This window comes from Theropithecus gelada, chromosome 6 (genome assembly GCF_003255815.1).
Source record: "Theropithecus gelada isolate Dixy chromosome 6, Tgel_1.0, whole genome shotgun sequence".
Classification (NCBI taxonomy): Eukaryota; Metazoa; Chordata; class Mammalia; order Primates; family Cercopithecidae; genus Theropithecus; species Theropithecus gelada.
Window position 1 is genome coordinate 146,377,154 of NC_037673.1, and position 22,261 is coordinate 146,399,414.

General features: G+C 42.5%; 1 protein-coding gene across 2 annotated transcripts in view; it reads right to left on the minus strand.

Moving 5' to 3' along the window:
* The window catches only part of PDE6A (phosphodiesterase 6A), an 84,534-nt gene that overhangs the window by 58,105 nt on the left and 4,168 nt on the right, over positions 1–22,261 (minus strand). The window contains exons 2-5 of one of the 2 annotated variants that reach the window (XM_025387979.1): positions 17,036–17,188; positions 16,396–16,485; positions 14,813–14,953; positions 5,124–5,198 (exon numbers count right to left, since the gene is read on the minus strand). In XM_025387979.1, coding sequence (XP_025243764.1) covers positions 5,124–5,198; positions 14,813–14,953; positions 16,396–16,485; positions 17,036–17,188 — 459 coding nt within the window. The remainder of the gene's footprint in view (positions 1–5,123; positions 5,199–14,812; positions 14,954–16,395; positions 16,486–17,035; positions 17,189–22,261) is intronic. The other variant, XM_025387980.1, reaches the window with a different exon arrangement.

The window sequence follows — 22,261 nt, forward strand, 5'->3', positions numbered from 1 at the left end:
CCTTGAACAGGGCTGCTCAGGGTGTAATCCGTGGATGGGTGCCAGTCTGCGAACTCTTTACTATTCCAGGAGAAGATAAAAACAGAGACTGAGAGTCATTTACGAAGTTTTGTAACAATTTGACTGAGTTAGATGAGGTCTGTTTAATTGAATAAAAGGGGAAGGGGCATATGTATGTGTATATATATATATATTTTGTGTGTGTATGTGTGTGTGTGTGTGTGATGGAGTCTTGCTCGGTCACCCAGGCTGGAGCACAAGTGCAGTGGCATGATCCAAGGTTTATATTTTGTCTGTCTTTACACAATTTTGTTTTTCTAGGAATACATTTTGTCATATTTTTAAAAGTAGCAATCAAAACATATTGGAGGCATGACTCACTCTCTTGAGTATGCCTGCACTCCCCTTTCTTGAGTGTGTTTTTCACACACACACACACACACACACAAAATTGGAAATTTTTTTTAAAAAGGAGAACCAAACTGTTACTTTACTACAGGTATTTTGAGAAGTACCTCCCTAGAGATTTCAGTGCAGATACCTGGGCTCCACCCCAAGCCTTCTGACTCAGAACCTCCACAAAGAGAAATTCCTGAATCAGTTAAAGATGTCTGAAGTTCTGTTTGGTTGACGGGCAATCGGCAATGGTCACCTTCCAACTCATAAGGGAGAGGCTCTGCTGCTCAAAGCCTAGCATTGGCGGCAGCTGCACTGACTGAATACTTCCAGGAGGCAAGCTCTGGTTAAACAAAAGACAGAAGCTGAAACCGCTCCAATGGCATAGGCTACCCCCAGGGGTGGTGAGCTCCCTAAAGTAGGAAGCATCCAAGGGGAGACTAGATGAACTCTGAAACACGATAAATAGAATGGAGCTGAGGCTAGACCTAGAGTGAGGATTCCTGTTCTAGTTTCGGTCCTACTATGTGTGTTCTCTAGGCCTCAGTTTCTCTGGCTGTAAAATTAGATAGGTGCTATGTGTTTGTTGCTGTTGTTAAGTAGCAGCTCTCTTTCCCCTAAGCAAAGGATGGAAACTAATCATATAAAACTGTCTTAATGGAATCAGGGCCGGGTATATAGATAGAGGCCCTGCAGCTTTGTTCTCTCTTACTCCCTTTCCTGCCCTCTTCCTTTTCCATTAACCCCTGGTCAAGGCAACTACTATGGAACTCTAAGGTTCTAAGGACAATGGGGGAAAAACAAAATTGTATTAGATAATCCATACCCTCCCAGCTATGATTTTAAGGTTATGATTAGTTAGCAACATCTCTCAAAGATCAAAACAGACATATTCTTTGACCCACATGTGGTAATGGATCCTAGAGATATACTCCCAAATGTGGGTAAAAGCATTGTTTGCCCCATCCAGGGGTCTTAGCTAGACTACTTTAAAAAGTCTGGAGATGATGTGACGTCTCTTATTAAGAGCGTAGTTGTACAGTGGATACCACATGTTTCCAGAGTGAGATTGCTGTGCCTGTGCTGATAGGGAAAGATGACAAAATATTCAGTTAAGTAAAAAGAGCAAGGCACAAAATAGAATCATAACTTTAGTGCAGAGTGGTGGTGGTAGAATATGTGTACTTCTCCGTGAATATCTGGATATACATAAACATTCCTGCCAAGAAAGTTTGCTAACAGCAGCTGCTTCACGGAGGCTGACCAGGAGGAAAGGGGCATTTGATTTCTTATGGAGTGAACTTTTCACTGTGCTCATGTATTACTTTTTCAACATACAAACAAATTTTCTTTTTTTATATTTTTTACTTTGCTTTATTTTATTTATTACTTTTTTTGAGACAGGATCTCATTCTGTCACCCAGGCTGCAGGGCAGTGGCACAATCTTGGCTCACTGGAGCCTCAGTTTCCCAGGCTTAAGCAATCCTCCTATCTCAGCCTCCCAAGTAGCTGGTAATACAGGCACACGTCACCATGCTCGGCTACTATTTTTTTTTTTTTTTTTTTTTTTTTTAGTTAGAGACAAGATCTCACTTTGTTGTCTAGGCTGGTCTTGAACTCCTGGCCTTAAGTGATCCTTCTGCCTCAGCCTCCCAAAGTTCTGGGATTATAGGCATGAACCACTGCACCTGGCAAAACAAACTTTCTTAAAAATATTTTTAGGCCGGGCGCGGTGGCTCAAGCCTGTAATCCCAGCACTTTGGGAGGCTGAGGCGGGTGGATCACAAGGTCAGGAGATCGAGACCATCCTGGCTAACACGATGAAACCCCGTCTCTACTAAAAAATACAAAAACTAGCCAGGTGAGGTGGTGGGTGCCTGTAGTCACAGCTACTTGCGAGGCTGAGGCAGGAGAATGGCATAAACCCGGGAGGCGGAGCTTTCAGTGATCTGAGATCCAGCCACTGCACTCCAGCCTGGGCGACAGAGTGAGACTCCGTCTAAAAAAAAAAAAAATTTAAATAGTCAAGTTGTACCTTATAAGCAGTTCTAGAAAGCAAAGGTGGCTGCATTATATCCTAGGAGATAAGTTTCTGCCTGGGAGGGGGAGAAGGCAGAGTTCCAGGACCTTATTGACATCTTTGTCTTCCCCTAGGGCCACCTGTCCTTGGGCCTGTGCTGCCCACTGTACTCCCGGCAGGCTCAGGGCTTCCTGGGCCTGGCTGCTGTCCTACCCAGGGTTTCCCACGAGAGTCTTTAGAAAGGTTAGAAATGGACATTTTTAGGCTGGGCACAGTGGCTCATGCTGGTAATCCCAGAACTTTGGGAGGCAGAGGCGGGCAGATCACTTGAGGTCAGGAGTCTGAGACCAGCCTGGCCAACATGGTGAAACCTCATCTGTACTAAAAATACAAAAATTAGCCAGGCACGATGGTGGGGCGCCTGTAATCCCAGCTACTCGGGAATCTGAGGCAGGAGAGTTGCTTGAGCCCAGGAGGCGGAGGTTGCAGTGAGCTGAGATCATGCCACTGCATTGCAGCCTGGGCAACAGAGTGAGAGTCCATCTCAAAAAAAGAAATGGACATTTTTTTGGAATCCCACAGGAGAATCAATTTTCTTTCCCAAAAGTAACAAAAAGATCAGTGTACTTTGGGTAACTAGGCTTTTTCCACACACTGTAGCTCAGTCAAAGTCTTTAAAGCCATATTCATGTACAAATTCACCAGCCTCTGGAAAGTCAAAACTGAGCCATCAAAAGTACCTTTGTTTCCTTCTACCTGAGCAGCTGACACAAGGGGCTTTGAAAGAGCCACAAATACCCATGGAAATATACTACTTTTTAAAAGACTGCTATTTTTTTTTCCATGAAGTCTATTTAGCCCGTATAACTTTTAAATACTTAAAACATACACACACTATTTTATTTTTAAAAGGAGATGAAGCAAGATGTAGCTGACATTGTGAGGCTTTTGACCTAAGATTGGGGAACATTAATTGGTTGGAATTCAGACAAAAGCTGTATTTCCAAGTGAATGTGGCAGATGAAGTGTGAGAGGGATGTTAGAAGGAAGAGGGAATGTTAAAGGGCCTAATTTAGGCCGGGTGCAGTGGCTCATGCTTGTAATCCCAGCACTTTGGGAGCCCAAGACAGGAGGATCACTTGAGGCCAGGAGTTCAAGACCAGCCTGGGCAATATAGCAAGACCTCATCTCTATAAAAAATAAAAATAAAAACAAAATAAAATGCTGCAATTGGATGAGACTAGAGATCATAATCTTAAATGCCTAGAGAGGTCTGATTAAAAGAAAAAATGAAAGCAGGGCACAGATGTACATAAAAGAGAGTGGTGGGGGCCAGGCGCAGTGGCTCACACCTATCATCTCAGCACTTTGGGAGGATGAAGTGGGTGATCACTTGAGGTCAGGAGTTCGAGACCAGCCTGGCCAACGGGCAAAACCCTGTCTCTACTAAAAATACAAAAATTAGCCAGGTATGGTGGCAGGTGCCTGTAATCCCAGCTACTTGGGAGGCTGAGGCAGGAGAACCACTTGAACCGGGAGGCAGAGGTTGCAGTGAGCCGAGATCGTGCCATTGCACTCCAGCCTGGGTAACAAGAGCAAAACTCTGTCTCAAAAAGAGAGAGTGGTGGGGACTGTGGCAAACTAGAGAGCTCAGGCCACATCCCAAGGAGGTAGCTGCTACTAGCCCCAATCAAATTTGCCCTGTTGGATTGTGGGTCCAGTTTTGATTAATCATCCACCTTTTCAAAAGAAACTGAGAATTCAGATATTTATGGGAAAGACTTTGATTTTTAAGGGTTAGCCGCCAATTTCCCAGCACTTTGGGAAGCCAAGAAAGGAGGATCACTTGAGCACTAGGAGGTCAAGACCAGACTAGGCAACATACCAAGACCCTATATGAGAGAGAAAGAGAGAGAGAGAGAAAGGAAGGAAGGAAGGAAGGAAGGAAGGAAGGAAGGAAGGAAGGAAGGAAGGAAGGAAGGAAGGAAGGAAGGAAGGAAGGAAAAAAGAAAGAAAATAGAAAAAAATGTAAAAACCTATGTAGCCAAGCAAGTATATCTATCAGCTGGATTTGGCTTTCTGGCTACCAATTTGTACATTATAGACTAGAAATGAGGGTTTTCTAAGCTCATATTGTCTATAACTCTAAATTCCTGCAAGGTGAAGCCTTGAGTAGGTTGCTTGACCTTTCTGGGTTTCTTTCCACAGCTGTGGAATGAGTATATTGGTCCCTGCTTGGTCTACCCCACAGGGTTACTGTGAAACTCCAATAAGATATTAAACACTTTGCTTCTTGTTAGTATAGTGCTTAGAAAGAAAGAAAAAGGAAGGAAGGAAGGAAGGAGGAAGGAAGGAAGGAAGGAAGGAGGAAGGAAGGAGGAAGGAAGGAAGGAAAGGAAGGAAAGAAGGAAGGAAAGGAAGGAAGGAAGGAAGGAAGGCCACTTTGCACATGTTAGGGATGTTAGGGCATGACAATTAGGAGGAATTATTGCTGTTTTTTACTTTTTTTCTCTCTGTTGTTTTATTTTACTTTTAGCACCTGTCTGCTATTGAACATGAGGGATTATTCTAACTTCAAGGGAGACAACCCAACACAAAGACAAATACCTATCTGCTAAAAAAAAATTCTTCAACAGGGTTTACTGTGCCTTGCATTGGAAATATATTAAACATCAGATCATACTGAAAAGGCCAGAGAGAACATACTCTTCCATCCGGAGTCCTGGGACCAGAGTAAGGTGGAACTTCACCCATCAGAACCGGCCACACATCAAAAAATTCCTAGGAATGAAAAAAACAATAATTACATGTTTTGAAAAGAGATCAAGGAAAGGAGATTAAGAAGTCCCACCTATATGAGTCAGCTAACACTGAAATTTAGAAAGTGAGAAGAACTCAGTGAAACCTAAACTTGGAAAGGCAGTAAGACTCACTACAGTTGGAAAATAGTCACATTTGCCCTTCAAAATATTGATGAACTGGGCCTGCCTAGTCATTAGCCAAATACACAGGAGCTGAACTGGGGCACCGTTAGTGTTATTGGACATGAGAGGGAAAGTAGGGTCTTTATGGCTAAGAAATTTACCTTAAGACCATGCTAATATGTGCTGAAAGCTTTAGCTAAAACAATGTCCCAAGCAGTATCATTTATAGTGGTAAAAAATTAGAGACCATCTAAGTGCCCAACAAGATAAGACTTATTAAATCAATTATGGTACATCTATTAACAATGATGTTACAGATGTGTGTGTACTGATTGAAAAGATGATACATTGATGATGATACACTGATGAGTGAAAAACGTGAGAGGCCAAAAAGAATATATCATGTGACCCTAATGTTCAGTTACATATAGAAAATGTTGTGAATACATTTACAACAAATTATTATTATTATTATTATTATTATTATTACTATTATTTTGGAGACAGGATCTCACTCTGTTGCCCAGGCTGGAGTGCAGTGGCTCCATCTCAGCTCACTGCAACCTCCACCTCCCGGGTTCAAGCGATTCTCCTGGCTCAGCCTCCCAAGTAGCTGGGATTACAGGTGTGTGCCACCACATCTGGCTAATTTTTGTATTTTTAGTAGAGATGGGGTTTCACCATGTTGGCCAGGATGGTCTCGAACTCCAGACCTCAGGTGATCCGCCTGCCTCAGCCTCCCAAAGTGCTGGGATTACAGCCATCAGCCACCATGCCTGGCCCACAACAAAGTATTAACAAGTGATTTTTCTCTGAGTGATTGGAGTCAGACTATAATTTATTTAGAAATTTTTCATAATAAACTTTATTGCTTTTGTAATCAGGAAAAAATAATTTTTCACAAATAAGAAAGAAAAAAATGATGCCAAATATGGACAATAGACCTATATCTGGGATCCAATAAGAAAGGCTGACACCTGTAAGATAAGTGGCTGCTAAAGCAAAATACACAGGTGCCTTAGCCTGAGGCTATCTCTGTTTTTCCAGTTTCTCTGTAATAATTTGAGTTCCGACAAAACAACCTGCAACCTCAGTAGACAAACAAACCAAAACCCAACTTAGGAGTATATTATTGTAACAAATGGTGGAGTTTCAACCAATCATAGGCAGCCCAAATGATCAGACCATGCCTAAAACAGGCAAATGCCCTATTGTTACTGATCATGTTATTTCTATACTTTGCTTCCATGTTCAGCTATGAAAGCTCACTGGCCATGCCATGCAGCAGAGCTCTTTGAACCTCTTCTGGTTTTGAGGGTTGCCCAATTCATGAGTTGTTCTTTGCTCAAATAAACTCTGTTGAATTTTTTTGTCTAAAAGTGTCCAAGGCCAGGCGCCGTGGCTCACACCTATAATCCTAGCACTTTGCGAGGCCGAGGCGGGTGGATCACTTGAGCCCAGGAGTTTGACACCAGCCTGAGCAACACGGCAAAACCCTGTCTCTACCAAAAATACAAAAATTAGCCGGGCGTGGTGGTGTGTGCCTGTAATCCCAGCTTCTCAGGAGGCTGAGGCAGGAGAATCACTTGAACCCGGGACGGGGAGGTTGCAGTGAGCTGAGATTGCGCCACTGCACTCCAGCCTGAATGACAGAGTGAGACCCTGTCTCAAATAAATACATTACATAACGTAACGTAACGTAACGTAACGTAACGTAACGTAACATAAATAAAAGTGGCCAAGACACGGGCAGAAGGAAGAGGAAAATGAGCCAGAAAAGAAGCTGCACGGTCATGCAGCCTCATGAGAGGCCAACTGAGAACCACACAGGCTCTTCCCCACTACTTCCTCATGGCTTCCTTTGCACATAGAGCAACAAAGCTTGTGCGGGGTCAAGTCTGGGCCTGACAGAGGAGCTTCTATCCTCCAGTGCCTTTTCTGTTCATTCATCTGTTACTATCCAGGGATAAACCTTGATCTGTTAGCACTGGGTTACTGTGGGTAGGATGCCAAGCCCTCCTCATTTCTCTCATTTGAACATGTTTGCCATGGTTTGTTTATTCTAATATCATCCAGAGAAGCAGAAGGGAAGCCACATGAAATGCAGAGTCCATGTTTTTGTCCTTCTCCCCAGTTGAGCTCTTTTTCTAGACTACCAACAACAGGAAGAAATTTAATTCTAGGTGAAAATTTAGAAAACAACTTTAATTCTAGGCAAAAAATATAACCAGGCCCTACCTGAGCCCCACAACCTGCTGACCGCTAGTTATACACAGGTGAATAAGGCAGAGTTTGTATCCTGGAAGAACTGATTGTCTCATGAAGAAGATAATGAATAGTGAGGTAAATGAGGCAAGAACCAAAACAGTGCTGGAAGGAGAGGATAAATGCTAGAGGAGCCCAGAAGAAGAATAAATATTGGCCTGACACCTCATGTGGGCCAAACACTGAGTGGATCCAAGGAGAAGATTGTCCCAAGAAGTTGTCAAACAAGGGGTTATACGGCAAGCTGGACGTATCTATGACTTCTCCCTTCTTCCTTCCATCCCTTCCTCCCTCTGCACTTTCTTCCTTTCTTTCTTAAAAGGTTAATTGATATATAGTTCCCACATCATCTGATAATTTGTCCATTTAAAGTGCACAAATCAACAGCTTTAATGACTTTTTTCACAATGCCAATAGCTCAAGTAAAATCTTAACTACCTGAGGGGTAGGTTCTTAGAGTGTAGGTGGCCTAGATCACTTATTTTTATTTTTATTCATTCTTGCTATCATAATCTCACACTTTTTCTTTTCTTTTCCTTTTTCTTTTTCTTTTTTTTTTTTTTTGGAGACAGGGTTTTGTTCTGTCCTGTCTGGAGAACAAGCTGGAGGGCAATGGTGCAAGCCTGGTTTACTGTAGCTTCAACCTTCTGGACTCAAGCAATCCTCCTTCCTCAGCCTCCCAAGTAACTACGACTACAGGCATGTGCCACTAGACCCAGCTAATTTTTGAAATTTTGTGTAGAGACAGGGTCTCACTACGTTGCCCAGGCTGCTCTTGAATGCCTGGGCTCAATCAATCCTCCTGACTCAGGCTTTCAAAGTGTGGGGAGTACAGGTGTGAAGCACTGTGCCTAGCCTCATAGGCCACTTCTAAATACAAAATCGTTTAATATTTTGAGGATGACGCAGTTCGATACTCTCTTTTTTTGTTTTGTTTTGAGATGAGATCTCACTACATTGCCAGGCTGGTCTTGAACTCTTATGCTTAAACAACCTTCTTGCCTCAGACTCCCAAATAGCTGGGACTACAGGTATGTATCACCTCCCCCAGCTCAGAGTATTTTTGCTTAAAAGTAGTTTTCCCGTTTGACAGGCAGGCAGTTTAAAATAAACAGAGAACAGATCACTATAGCACACAGTGGCCTAAGCCTGAGACCAAATCCTGCTGCAAACTATGAATGGTAACTTCAAAATGGAGTCTTTTGAATTCAATTACACAAAAATCTTTTTTTAAAAACATTTTTTAAATCTTCCTTTTTTTCTGTTTTTTATTTTTTAGGCTAGTCAAGTGAAGCAGTGGGAGTGGAGAAGGAACAAAGAAATCTGTAACGGGTTGTGATTAATTAGGTGCAAACACCACTCAGACCAGCCAGAAATTATTTTAATCAAAAGTAATCATTCATTTGTATGAGTCCATTCATTTGCCACTTCCTGAAGGAGAAACAAAGGGCATGTTGTTGGGCTTAGCAATATTTGGCAAGATATTTATGAATCAAGGGTATGCCAAAATCAGATGAGGCTGGCCATAGTGGCTTATGCCTATAATCCCAACATTTTGGGAGGCCAAGGTGGGAGGATGGCTTGAGCCCAGGAGTTTGAGACCAGTCTGGGCAACATAGTGAGACCCTGTCTCTAGAATTTTTTTTTTTAATCAGATAAATGGTTTCACTAGAATCAGAGGTTCCCTAAAACCAATATGTGGCCCAACAGTACAGAATCACTTAAGGAGCTACAGGCTGGGTTTGGTGGCTCACACCTGTAATCTCAGCACTTTGGGAGGCCAAGCCCAGTGGACTACCTGAGATCTGGAGCTCAAGACCAGCCTGGCCAACATGGTGAAACCCTGTCTCTAGCAAAAGTACAAATATTAGCTGGGTGTGGTGGCACGTGCCTGTAGTCCCAGCTACTTGGGAGGCTGAGGCACGATAATGACTTGAACCCAGGAGGCAGAGGTTGCAGTGAGCTGAGATCGCGCCACTACACTCCAGCATGGGTGACAGAGCAAGACTCCATTTCAAAAAAAAAAAAAAAGATCAAGAAGCAAACAAACAAACAAAATCCAAGAAAAGTGGGACCCATGTATATGAACATCTGGTATCTCATGATGCGACTTATCAAAATGATGGTACTTTAAAATAGTATACTTCCTCGGCCAGGCACAGTGGCTCACGCCTGTAATCCCAGCGCTTTGGGAGGCCAAGACGAGTGGATCGCTTGAGGTCAGGAGTTCAAGACCAGCCTGGCCAACAAGGTGATATCCTGTGTCTACTGAAAAATACAAAAATTAGTCAGGCATGGTGGCACGTGCCTGTAATCCCAGCTACTTGGGAGGCTGAGGCAGGAGAATCACTTGAACCTGGGAGGCAGAAGTTGCAGTGAGCCGAGATCTCGCCATTGCACTCCAGCCTTGGTGACAAAGCAAGATTCCGTTTTTTGTTTTTTTCTTAAAGTATATATTTTCTCACTCCTTTTTTTTTTTTTTTTTTTAATAGATGGGATCTCACCCTGTCACCCAGCAGGTTGGAGTGCAATGGTATGATCATGGCTCATTGCAGCCTTGAACTCCTAGGCTCAAGCCATCCTCCCACTTCTGCCTCCTGAGTAGCTGGGACAGGTGCATGCCCCTGCACTCGGCCTCTCCCTATTCTTAAGAGCTTGTTTGAATGTTCTAGCAGAAAAGCATGGCTACTCATATACTCTTACTCAAGAACAACCCTCCTTTGTCGGGGAAGGTCACCATCTTTGAGTGCAAAGACAGGAACACGCACGGAGCAGTGAGAAAGGAAAGGGACACCCACCTAGCCAGCCAGATCAGCCAAATCAACACTGGCAATCAATGGTGTCACCGATGTCACAGCTGGATCTCCCTCACAGCCCACACTACTCTTTAAGTGGAAAAATACAAAAGTTACCCTATCTCACACCATATACATACCTAACTTAAAAATCAATGAAAGATTAAACTATATTAAAACTATAAAAATACTAAGAGTAATAGAGGAGATTATTTCAGATTATCTTTAATGTTGGGGGTAGGAAAATCTTTCCTAAATAAAACTCAAAACTCGAAGCTATAAAGAGAAAATTTAAATTTTCTGTGTGATGAAAGATGTTATAAGCAAAGTTAAAATATAATTCACAGACAGGGAAAAATGTTTGCAGTATATGTGACAGATACATAATCCCTATCATATATAAAGCACTCCTACAAATTAATAAGAAATAGATTATTAAATTTCTTTTCTTTTTTTTTTTTTTTTTGAGACGGAGTTTCACTCTAGTTGCCCAGGCTGGAATGCAATGGTGCAACCTCAGCTCACTGCAGACTCTGCCTCCCAGGTTCAAGCGATTCTCCTGCCTCAGCCTCCTGAGTAGCTGGGATTACAAGCATGTGCCACCACGCCCAGCCTAATTTTGTATTTTTAGTGGAGACGGGGTTTCTCCATGTTGATCAGGCTGGTTTAGAACTCCCGATCTCAGGTGATCCCACCTGGTTACAAGAGTGAAACTCTGTCTCCAAAAAAAAAAAAAAAAAGAGAGAGAGAGAGAGAATGGAAGCACCGAGTGGGAGAATACAGCCATGCGTCACTTATGACCGGGATATGCTCTGGGAAATGTGTGTGTCGTTGGGCAATTTTGTCATTGTGTGAACATCATAGAGTGCACTTGCATTACCCCAGATTGTATAGCCTACTACACACCTAAACATAGCTAAACATAAAAGATACAGCAAAAATAAGCTATAAAAGTTTAAAAATCATACACCTATACAGGGCACTTAGCATGAATGGAACCTGTGGGACTGGAAGTTGCTCTGGGTGAGTCAGTGAGTGAGTGGTGAGTGAATATGAAGGCCTAGGACATTACTGTGCGCTACTATAGACTTTATAAACACTGTACACTTAGGCTACACTAAATGTGTTTTTAAAATTTCTTTCTTCAATAGTAAATTAACCTTAGCTTACTGTAATTTTTAATTAATTAAGTAATTATTTTAGAGATAAGATCTTGCTCATTATAGCTCACTGCACATTCGGACTCCAGGCCTCAAGCGATTCTTCTACCTCAGCCTCTTGAGTAGCTGGGATTGCAGGTATGAGCCACCAAGCCTGGCTTGTAACTTTTTTACTTTATAAATTTTTAAATTTTTCTTTACAAAATTTTTTATTTTTAAAAACTTTTTTGACTCTTTTGTAATAACACTTAGCTTAATACACAAACACATTATACAGCTGTGCAAAAATATTTTCTTTTTAAAAAAATTATCTCAAATTCTGTTATTCTTTTTTCTTTTTTTATGTCTTTGGTGCTTGAATCAGAACAAAAATATTTGCTTTATATCTTTATTCGACAAGCTTTTTTTCTCTTAAATTTTTTTTTCTTTTACTTTCTAAACTTTTTTGTTAAAAACTAAGACACAAACACACACATTAGCCTAGGCCTACACAGGGTCAGGATTATCAATATCATCATCTTCCACCTCCACACTTTGTCCCCCTGGAAGGTTTTCAGGGGCAAAAACAAGTATGGAGCTCTTATCTCCTGTGATAACAATGCTTTCTTCTGGAATATCTCCTGAAGGACCTGCCTGAGGCTGTTTTACAGTTAACTTTTTTCTTTTTTAATAAGTAGAAGGAGTCACCTCTAAAATAATGGAAAAAAAGGTGTAGTATAGTAAATATGTAATCCAGTAACATAGTTTTCTATTATCAAGCATTATGTACTACAACTTATAATTGTGTGATATATATATATATATATTTGTGTGTGTGTGTGTGTGATGAAGTCTCACTCTGTCACCCAAACTGGTGTGCAGTGGCACGATCTTGGCTCACTGCAACCTCCGCCTCCCAGGTTCAGGCAATTCTCCTGCCTCAGCCTCCTGAGTAGCTGGGATTACAGGCACCTGCCACCACACCCAGCTAATTTTTGTATTTTTAGTAGAGGCAGGGATTTCCCCATGTTGGTCAGCTGGTCTCGAACTCCTGACCTCGTGATCCTCCCACCTCAGCCTCCCAAAGTGCTGGGTTTACAGGCGTGAGCCACCATGCCCGGCCTATATGTGCTATGCTTTTATGCAACTGGCAGTGCAGTAGGTTTTTTTTATACCAGCATCACCACAAATGTGAAGAATGCATTGCACTATCACTAGACGATAGGAATTTTTCAACTCCATTATAATTCTATGGACCATGGTATATGCCATCATTGATCAAAATGTCGTTATGTGGTGCGTGACTGTATTTGCAATGCATGTATTTGAAAGTGGACTTGTGCTCAGAATTTGCAAAGAACTACAAATCAGTGAGATAAAAAAGACAACGTGATTTTTTTAAATGGGGGAAAACCTTGAACTGTCACGTCACAAAATAATACATCCAAATGGCCAATAAACGTATTTAAAAATATTCATCCAGTCATTAGGGGAATTCATGTTGATAACAAAAGAGATAAAGCCACACGCTCACCAGAATGGCTAAAGTTACTAAGAATAACAATAGCAAGTATTGATGAAGAAACCCTTGATACATTGCTGCTGAGGGTATAAAATGGTACAATCATATCATTTTGAAAATCAGATTGGCAATATCTACTAAAGCTAGTACTCTGAAATTCTACTCCTTGGTAAATACTTAACAGAAAGGGCACAACTGTGTACTAGTAATGTACTAGAAGTTTCATAACAACAATATTCATAATAGACCAGATCTGAAAACTCAAATGTCCACCAACAGTGGAAATGAATAAATACACTGTGGATTATACCTATAATGAAAATTCCACAGGAATAAAAATGAATGAACTCATGCTAAATGAAGCAATAAGGATAAATCAAAAGAAGCCAAACACAAAGGCATGTGTATTGTAGGATTCCATGTATATGAACCTCAAAAAGGCAAAACCAATATGGTATGAAAGGTCAGATGGTGGTAACCTTTCAGGAGGAGGCTGTGGGAGGTACCGAAGAAGGTATGAAGGAGGCTGCTGAGGTGCTGTTTGTCGTGTTCGGTTCCTTAATTTTGGTGGTGGTTTCATGGGAACGTTCACTCATTGAACTATTATATCAGCAGTTATAATTAATGTTCCTTTTCTGTGTCTATGTTATCCTTCTTTTTTTATTTTTATTTTATTTTTTGTAGAGACAGGTCTCACTATGTTGCCCAAGCTGGACTCGAACTTCCTGGCCTCAAGCCATCCTCCCACCTCAACCTCCTAAGGTCCTGGGATTACAGGTGTGAGCCACTGTGCCAGGCCTATGTTTCAATATAAAGGCTTATTAAAAAGAATTCATATGTGCTGACATGGAAAGACGTTTGTAAAACATTAAGTAAAAAATGGCAGACTATCAGAAAATGTTGTCCAGCAATTTTTTTACTTAGCTCATCAGAAGATTCTGATGAATTGTCAAGTTTGGGAGCCTCTGAATTATATCCAAGATTCTGTGATCCATGTATTCACTCGATCCAATATGTTTGGAGAGTCTGCATTGGCCTGGGCACCTCAGCATGACAAGGCGTACAAAGTAAAACTGACTGAAATCCTTGGGTTTTCAGGATAGGAGATAATAAGCATAGATAACTTGGAAACTCTGTTTCAAGGCAGAAAATGATTAGCCTCATAGGGCAGAAACAACTAAACAAAGAGGAATAAGGAAGTTGTTTGGGGAAATGTATCTAAAAAACATCTCTGGGAGCTGCATTGAACTCTGCCTCCTTAGCTGCTGTCTCTGCCACAAATCTGGCCCCTGAGCATGTGAGGGACCAGATGTTGGCGTCTGTCTCCACTTAATTGCCTGGGTGAGCTCTGTAATAGATAAATTGCAGCAAAGTTTACACGCAACTTTCAGGACATTCTTTGAGAATCCCTGACGTTGGCAACTTTCTCCTTGACTCTCAACCCACATAGAAACTTCTTTATCATTGACCTTCATCACCTCATCAGTTTCTTTTCATGTACACTTTTTTTTTCTTTCCAAATGACTAAGGAAAATACAGATTGTTTTCGCTCACCTGTGTCCTAGATTGACTTTTCCCCTTTAAAGGCTGACACTCCTCTCCTCAGTACAGACCTATGTAAAACTTTCTACAACCATCCCAATTCACCCAGCCTCTTCCCTGTGCAATTGAATGTGTGCCAAGACTCTAGCCGTCAGTCAGTGCCTGTTTAATCTTTTCTTGGAAATGTCTGTTGCTGCAGTTTTCTCACCTTCTGCTTGGTCATGTCTAAGAGACCCACAGAGTATCTGTCACAGTTGAGGAAAGCACGGACTGTGTACAGGGCTTTGTGGAACTGTCGTTCGATGTCCGTAAGTTCTTCAAAGACTTTACTCCCAGACCACAGCAGTATCTGAAAAAATACGGAAATATATTCATAGATTTTGAGGTGCAAAGTAGTAGCTCACTTAGCTGGAGAATAACAAAAATTCTGTGAAGTTCTGTAGAGTTTATTTCACTTAATCTTCATAATAATTTGGAGAAATAGACAGGTTAACTATCCTCCATTTTTACTTTTAGATTTTTTTTAAAGTTTATTTATTTATTTTTTTTTTAGGGACAGTCTTACTCTGTCATCCAGGCTGGAGTACAGTAGTACAATCATAGCTCACTGTAACCTCCAACTCTCAGGCTCAGGCAATTCTCCCATCTCAGCCTCCCTAGTAGCTGGGACTACAGGTGCACGCAGATAATCTTTAAATTTTTTGTAGAAATGAGTTTTCACTTCTGGCCTCAAGCAATCCTCCTACCTCAGCCTCCCAAAGTTCTGGGATTATAGACATGAGCCACCTTACCCAGCCCATTATCATGCATTTTTTAAAAATTTTTATTTTAAAAATAGAGATGGGGGTCTCACTATGTTGCCCCAGCTGGTCTCGAACTTCTGGGCTCAAGCAATCTTCCTGCCTTGGCCTCCCAAAGTGCTGGAACTACGGGCATGAGCCACCATGCCCAGTCCAATTATCTTCCATTTGTAGATAAAGAAACTGAGGCTCAGAGAGGTGAAGTAACTGGCTGCTTTACATTGGGTCCAACTGTTTCCCTTTCATTTATCTCATAGGTTTTTAATAAAAATAATAAGGAACTTCAATTGAGCACTATTGTCCTATATGCATTATCTCATTTACTATTGATGGCAACCTTTGGAGGGTGGCACCATAATCATCCCTATTTTTCAAATGAGGAGACTGAAGCATAGAAAGATTAAGTGGGCTGGGCGTGGTGGCTCAAGCCTGTAATCCCAGCACTTTGGGAGGCCGAGACAGGCGGATCACGAGGTCAGGAGATCGAGACCATCCTGGCTAACACGGTGAAACCCCATCTCTACTAAAAATACGAAAAAAAAAAAACTAGCCGGGCTCGGTGGTGGGCGCCTGTAGTCCCAGCTACTCAGGAGGCTGAGGCAGGAGAATGGCGTAAACCCGGGAGGCGGAGCTTGCAGTGAGCTGAAATCCAGCCACTGCACTCCAACCTGGGCGACAGAGGGAGACTCCGTCTCAAAAAAAAAAAAAAAAAAAAAAAAAGAAAGATTAAGTGACTCGTTTAGGGTCTTAGAGCTAGTCAGTGGTTGAGCAGGGATTCAGATCAAAGCCATCTGACTTGAAGCTTGTGCATATAACCACTCTGGTATACAGCTTTACAGACAGCCATTACCTTGTAACACTCGTGATGCTGGCCAGAGATTGTATAATGCTTCCCAGGCACCTTCATTCCCATCTGCCTGCCAGTCCTGACCACATCAATGCTTCAGGGAAAGGATGTGTCAAGTCCATTCCTTTGGCCCAAGCCCCTTACCTGGCCACGTCGAGTTTCACAGTTGTGCAGGTAACTCAGGTGGTATACTTTCATGATTAGATTTGCAAAATTGAGGTACTTGAGAAGAATCTAAAAATCAAACAGCACGTGGGCAGGCAGATGAGAAGAAGAAATCCATCCTCTGGCTACTTTTACCATCAGCAAATATCTGAATATTTTCAAAGCTTCATCAGAGACAATTTGGGCAGATGGATCCTAGAATGCAGACTCATAAGATGTTGCACGAGTGTAAAACTCACCGAATGTAGAATGTTGATGTTGATGGGAGAGTATTCATGAAAAATAGCTACTATTTATTGATAAGTTCCCTATGAGGTTGATACTGAAAAATTATCCACATTTTACAAATAAGAAAACCAAAGTTCCAAGAAGTTAAATAACTTGCACAATGCAAACAGCTAGATATTGGCAGAGCCAGAACAAATACCCCTCTATTCCTGACTCCAAAGCCCAATGTATTAACTATTATTTTATCCTGCCTCCCTCAGAGAATATCAGGTGAATTCCCTGTCTTACAGATGGGAAAACTGAGGCCAGGCCAAACAGCAAATTTCAGGGGACTTCATAGGCTAGGAGAATGTGCTAGTATGGCTATCCTTAGTCTCTAAAGCATTCTTACCTCTTCATCTCTCTTGGTGAAGTGGGATCCATCCACTTTATTCACAGCCATGATTATGGCCACCACATCCTTCCCATTCATTATAGGGGAAGCTAAGATGTTCTTGGTCTTGTACTCTGTGAGGATGTCCACAAAATCACAGAAATGCTCATCCTAAAGGAAGGCAGAGATAAGCACGGACAGGCAAATGAAGAGCAAGAACGATGGAACAGCCCAAAGCCCCTGTTGACAAGGGAATGAAGGTGCTTCCATCTATTCCTCTTCAACAGGGGCAGGGCAATCAGAGATGATATCTGTCATGGAAGCTTCCAAAATCCAGTAGAAGAAGAAAGTCTGAGATGCAATCCACTGAGGGCTATGGAGGAGATGTGTGCAAAGTAGCGTTAGTGCCAGGGACGGGAGTGGGGGACCGACTTTGCCTGGAGAAGGAGGGTTAAAGAAGGCTTTCTTGAGGTGATTACAATTAAGCCCAGAATAAAAACCCAGGGGAGAGCTAAGAGGAAGCCAGGGAAAGACTTCAGGAAGTACAATGACAGTTGCTAGCAGGCAGTGTGCATGGCATTTTACCTGCATCATCTTACTTTTATCTTCGCAATAAGCTATGAGATAAGTACCGTTAGTAGCCCATCTTACAGAAGGGGTATCTGTAACTCAAGAAGGTTAATGTCATGTGTGTAGAATGTGTGCGTGTGTGTATGTGTAACTCCACAACCTGCCCTCAGCCCTGCTGCCTCTTAGAGAAGCCTGGATAGGGTTAGACTTGGGCCCAGGTCATTGAACAAAAGAATTTGTTGTTTTCAGCTTTTTAAACAATCCAGTGTTAGCACCACACAGCCAGTTCAGTGGATATCCCCATTCTACAAGTCTTGGTAGAAGCCCCACTATGTGTCAGGTGTTATGTCAAGCACTGGGGATATGGGTGACTAAGGTTCAGGCCAGCTCACAGAAAAATCAATAATAGTAATATAGGTCACAAGGGATTGGCTTGAAGCTCTGGGTGTATAGAGGAGCACACACCTCCATAACCCTCCCCTAATGCAGCCCACAGAAGCCAGTATAGGCTGTGGTGGACCATGTGGTCAGGATGAAAAGACAGAGCTTGAATTGTTCTCTTTACAAGAATCCGCCTTTCTGTTTATTGGTAGCACTGTGAGGTCTTTGGACTGTCAGCATTGCTTGGGACACAGGCCAGCCCAAACCTGCACAGCTCATGCTGTTCTGAGTGGAAATGTATTTCATAGAGCCAATTCACAGAAGTTCTCTAAAACTAAGTCTGGGCCGGGTGTGGTGGTTTACACCATAATCTCACACTTTGGAAGGCCAAGGTGAGAGTATTGCTTGAGTTCAGTAGTCCAAGACCAGCCTGGGCAACATAGCAATGTCTTGTATCTACTAAAACTCAAAAAAATTAGTCAGATGTGGTGACATGCGCCTGTAGTTCCAGCTACTCAGGAAGCTGTGGCAGGAGGATTGCTTGAGCCCAGGAGTTGGAGGCTGCAATGAGCTATGATTGTACCATTGCACTTTACCCTGGGTGACAGAGCAAGACCCTGTCTCTAAAAAACGAAGGAAGGAAGGAAGGAAGGAAGGAATGAAGGAAGGAAGGAAGGAAGGAAGGAAGGAAGGAAGGAAGGAAGGAAGGAAGGAAGGAAGGGAGGGAGGGAGGGAGGAAGGAAGGAAGGAAGGAAGGAAGGAAGGGAGGAAGGAATTCAGAGCATAATGCTCTGCATCTGTAGATTTCCTCTAGTTGGAATGGGATTAAATAAATAGTCAACAGCATTATTGTTAGTGAAGCTGTTTCAAACCAGGTGAAGGGTAAAGGAATTAAGAGAAGCTTATAGTGCTGCACTTGAATTAACATTTGAGGATTAAGCAAAATCTCTAAAAAGGCATTAGTCGAGAAGTGATGAGTTCCTGAGCACATGTCTAGGTGGGGTATGCTCAGATTCATTTCATGAAGTCATTTTACTTTCCCAACGTTCACTTCTATCAGGAAAAGCAAATACTTGGGGCCTCACCTGCATCCAAGGCAGATGCTACTAAATCCACCAGAAAGCTCATTCCCACTGGGTCCTCAGTCCTGGAACTCCCCTCATGAGTACTTCAACTGCCAATTGACTGGCATTTACATGATCATTGTCATCCTTATATATTTAGCATATAAAGTGTTCTAAACAACCGTGTCACAGAACCTCAGATTATCAAATGCAGAGGAGACTTAGAAGCCATTTAGCTCAAACTATTAAAAGTTTGCACCGACCTGTATTTATTTTAAAGCCCAGAATCAGAGGCTGAGCTAGCGAAAGCCCAAAGTGATTCATCTATTCAGTTAGCATGATCAGAATGCCTTCTATATGCTAGGCACTCTTCCAGACCCTGAAACTACAGCAATGAACAAGAAGAATGAGTTTCTTGCCCTGGTTAAGCTTACATTCAAATGGGGAGACAAAAAAAAAGCAAGTAAACAACTAGGCATTCTTCCTGCAGCTTGAGACAACTGCTTTGAAGGAAATGGACTGGATGGTGCTGTAGAGAGTGATGAAAGGAATAGCAGGCTGGTGGGCAGGGAGACTTCTCTGAAGATGTAATGCTGAGCTAAGAGCTGAAGGATCAAGGGACCCAGTTATATGAAGTGCATTCTAAGCACGGAGCATGCAAAGGCCAGGAGATGGGAATGAGGCCGGCCCTGGTGAGTAACAGAAAGAAAATCAGTGTAACTAAAGCATAGAGAGGGGGAAGGAAAGCAGAGGGCAAGGAAGTTAGACAGGCAGGCAGGGACCAGATCCAGCAGGGCCTCGGCGGCCATGGGAAAGAGTTTAGATTTCATTTTTATGTATTCACTTATTTGAGACAGAGTCTTGCTCTGCCATCCAGGCTGGAGTGCAGTGGCGCCATCATGGCTCACTGCAGCCTCAACCTCCTGGGCTCAAGTCATCCTCCCACTTCAGCCTCCAGAGAAGCTGAAACTACAGGGGCATGCCACCATGCCCGACTAATTTTTGTAATTTTTGTAATGCTAGGATTTTGCTGTGTTGCCCAGGGTAGTCCTGAACACCTGGGCTCAAGTGATCCTCCCACCTTGGTCTCCCAAAGTGCTGGGGTTACAGGTGTGAGCCTGCACCTGGCTGAGTTTGGATTTTAAGTGCAATGCAACACTACTTCTCATTCTCAGATTCCTCATTTCCCCGTTGCAAACATTCACAGTGCCAAGCTCTGCTGCGTCTCGTGAGGAGATCTACTGTTTATTAAGTAATAATGATGAGGCTCAGAGCCAGACATCTTACATATATTATCTCATTAACTCTCACATCAGCCCTGCCAAATAGAACTGCCACCTTTCCCATTTTATAGACAACTCCCTTGCTGGTGTGTGGCACAGCTGCTCCACTTACTTATTCATTGACTTATTCATTGACTCACTGATTGACAGATTGATTCATTCATATTCATTGAGCACTGACTATGCCAGGCATTGTATGTGCAAAGACCTGTAAGATGAGGTTGTTCTCACTGGGTTCTCATGGTATAGTGGAATGTCATGTAAAACATGAGCCCACAACTCAAAGTGTGTGAAGCAGACCACCCTGGAAGCCCAGATAAGGATAAAATTGTCCTATGAGTGGCTTCAAGGGCCACTCAGCACATTGTCAGTAGTTGAAAACCCTCTGAGCCTCAATTTCCCCTTTGGTGAAGTCAGAGTATTGAATAAGATCCTCTTTGAGGTTTGTTTCTTTTTTTTTTTTTTTTCCTGTTCTAGCATGCTGGGTCCCAGGTCTCATGGGAAATGAAGGAAAGCAGGGGCAGACAACAAATGTGAGAGGGTCTACAAATGACGGTCATCTCAGGTACAGCCTTCAGAAATGGAATTTATCAGCCACAGGAAGTGCTGGCCAAGGGCTGACATTTAGTCATTCACTCACTCAATAAACTATTGTAAGTACGCATTCTGTCCGAGACACTGGACTAGGTGTCAGGGGCCAGTGGTGAATAAGATAGACAGGGACAGACAGGCCTCATGGGTTTTCCTGCTAGGAGAAAGGGGAAAGGATTGATATACAAGTAAATATTGAATGGCAAGTGGGCCTTCCCAATGAAATTTGAATTTCAGATAAACTACAAATAATGTTTTAGTGTAACTGTGTCCAAAATATTGCACAGGACCTTCTTTAACTAAAATATTATTCTTTGTTTATCTAAAATTCAAACTTTACTGGGCATCTTATATTTTTTCTGGCAGTCCTCTGGCAAGTCTTCCTGAGGCAATTCCCAAGGTAAGTAGGAATTTGCAGGGGGTGGGGAAGTTCATTACAGCCCAAAAGAACTACCTTTGTGATTTCGCGTTTCAACAATGCAGCGATTGCAACCATTTCCCAGGTTTTTGGAGGGTGCTGACGGCTGAGAGTATCACTTTTTGGTGGTTCAGAAAGAATCTAGACCACTGTCTACACCACCTTCCTTTTCCTTCTTCACCCAGCCCCAATCACTGTTTGGTGACCAAGGCTGCATTCTGCCACTGGGGCCCAAGGTTGCATTCTGCCTAGGGCCGTGAATTGAGTAAGATTTCCTGAAGTAAACACATGCAAATACCGTGTATGCAGGGATGACTGGCCTGGACAGACTTCACCCACAGGCCCAAGTCACTGGCCAGGGAGACTGACTCAGGCCCCAAAAGTTTCCAGGGAAGGTGAGGTGTGGTTTCCTGAGTAAACTCTGAGGGATGAACAGAAAGCAACAGGCCGTCCCTTAGCACAGAGGCTCCACAAACTGTTAAGTCAGGATTTTCTAGAATCAGAAAAACATCCTGAATCCTCAATCCCTTAACACCAGGGTATAGAGAATCTCTCAGCATCTATGTTCTCTGTTTTCCCACAAACAGAATCTAAACTGAAAGCTCCAGAAGGGCAAGACTGGATTCTTCTCCACCCAAACCTGGTACAACATATCCATCACTTAGAATAGATCCTTAACAACAACAACAGCAGCAGCAAAATAGTCGTAATAGTAACAAGGAACAGGAGCTGCCGATAGGAGCCATTACGGTGTGCCAAGAACACTGCTAATGAGAAATAATCCATTCGTTTAATTTTTACAACAATGCTGTGGGGTAGCTAATATTTCCCCATTTTATAAAATAGGAAATAAACCCAGTCAAGCTAAACGATTTGCCAAGGCCACATTCTTAGAAAGTAACAGAGTCCTGGTTCACATCCAGATCTGACCTCAAAG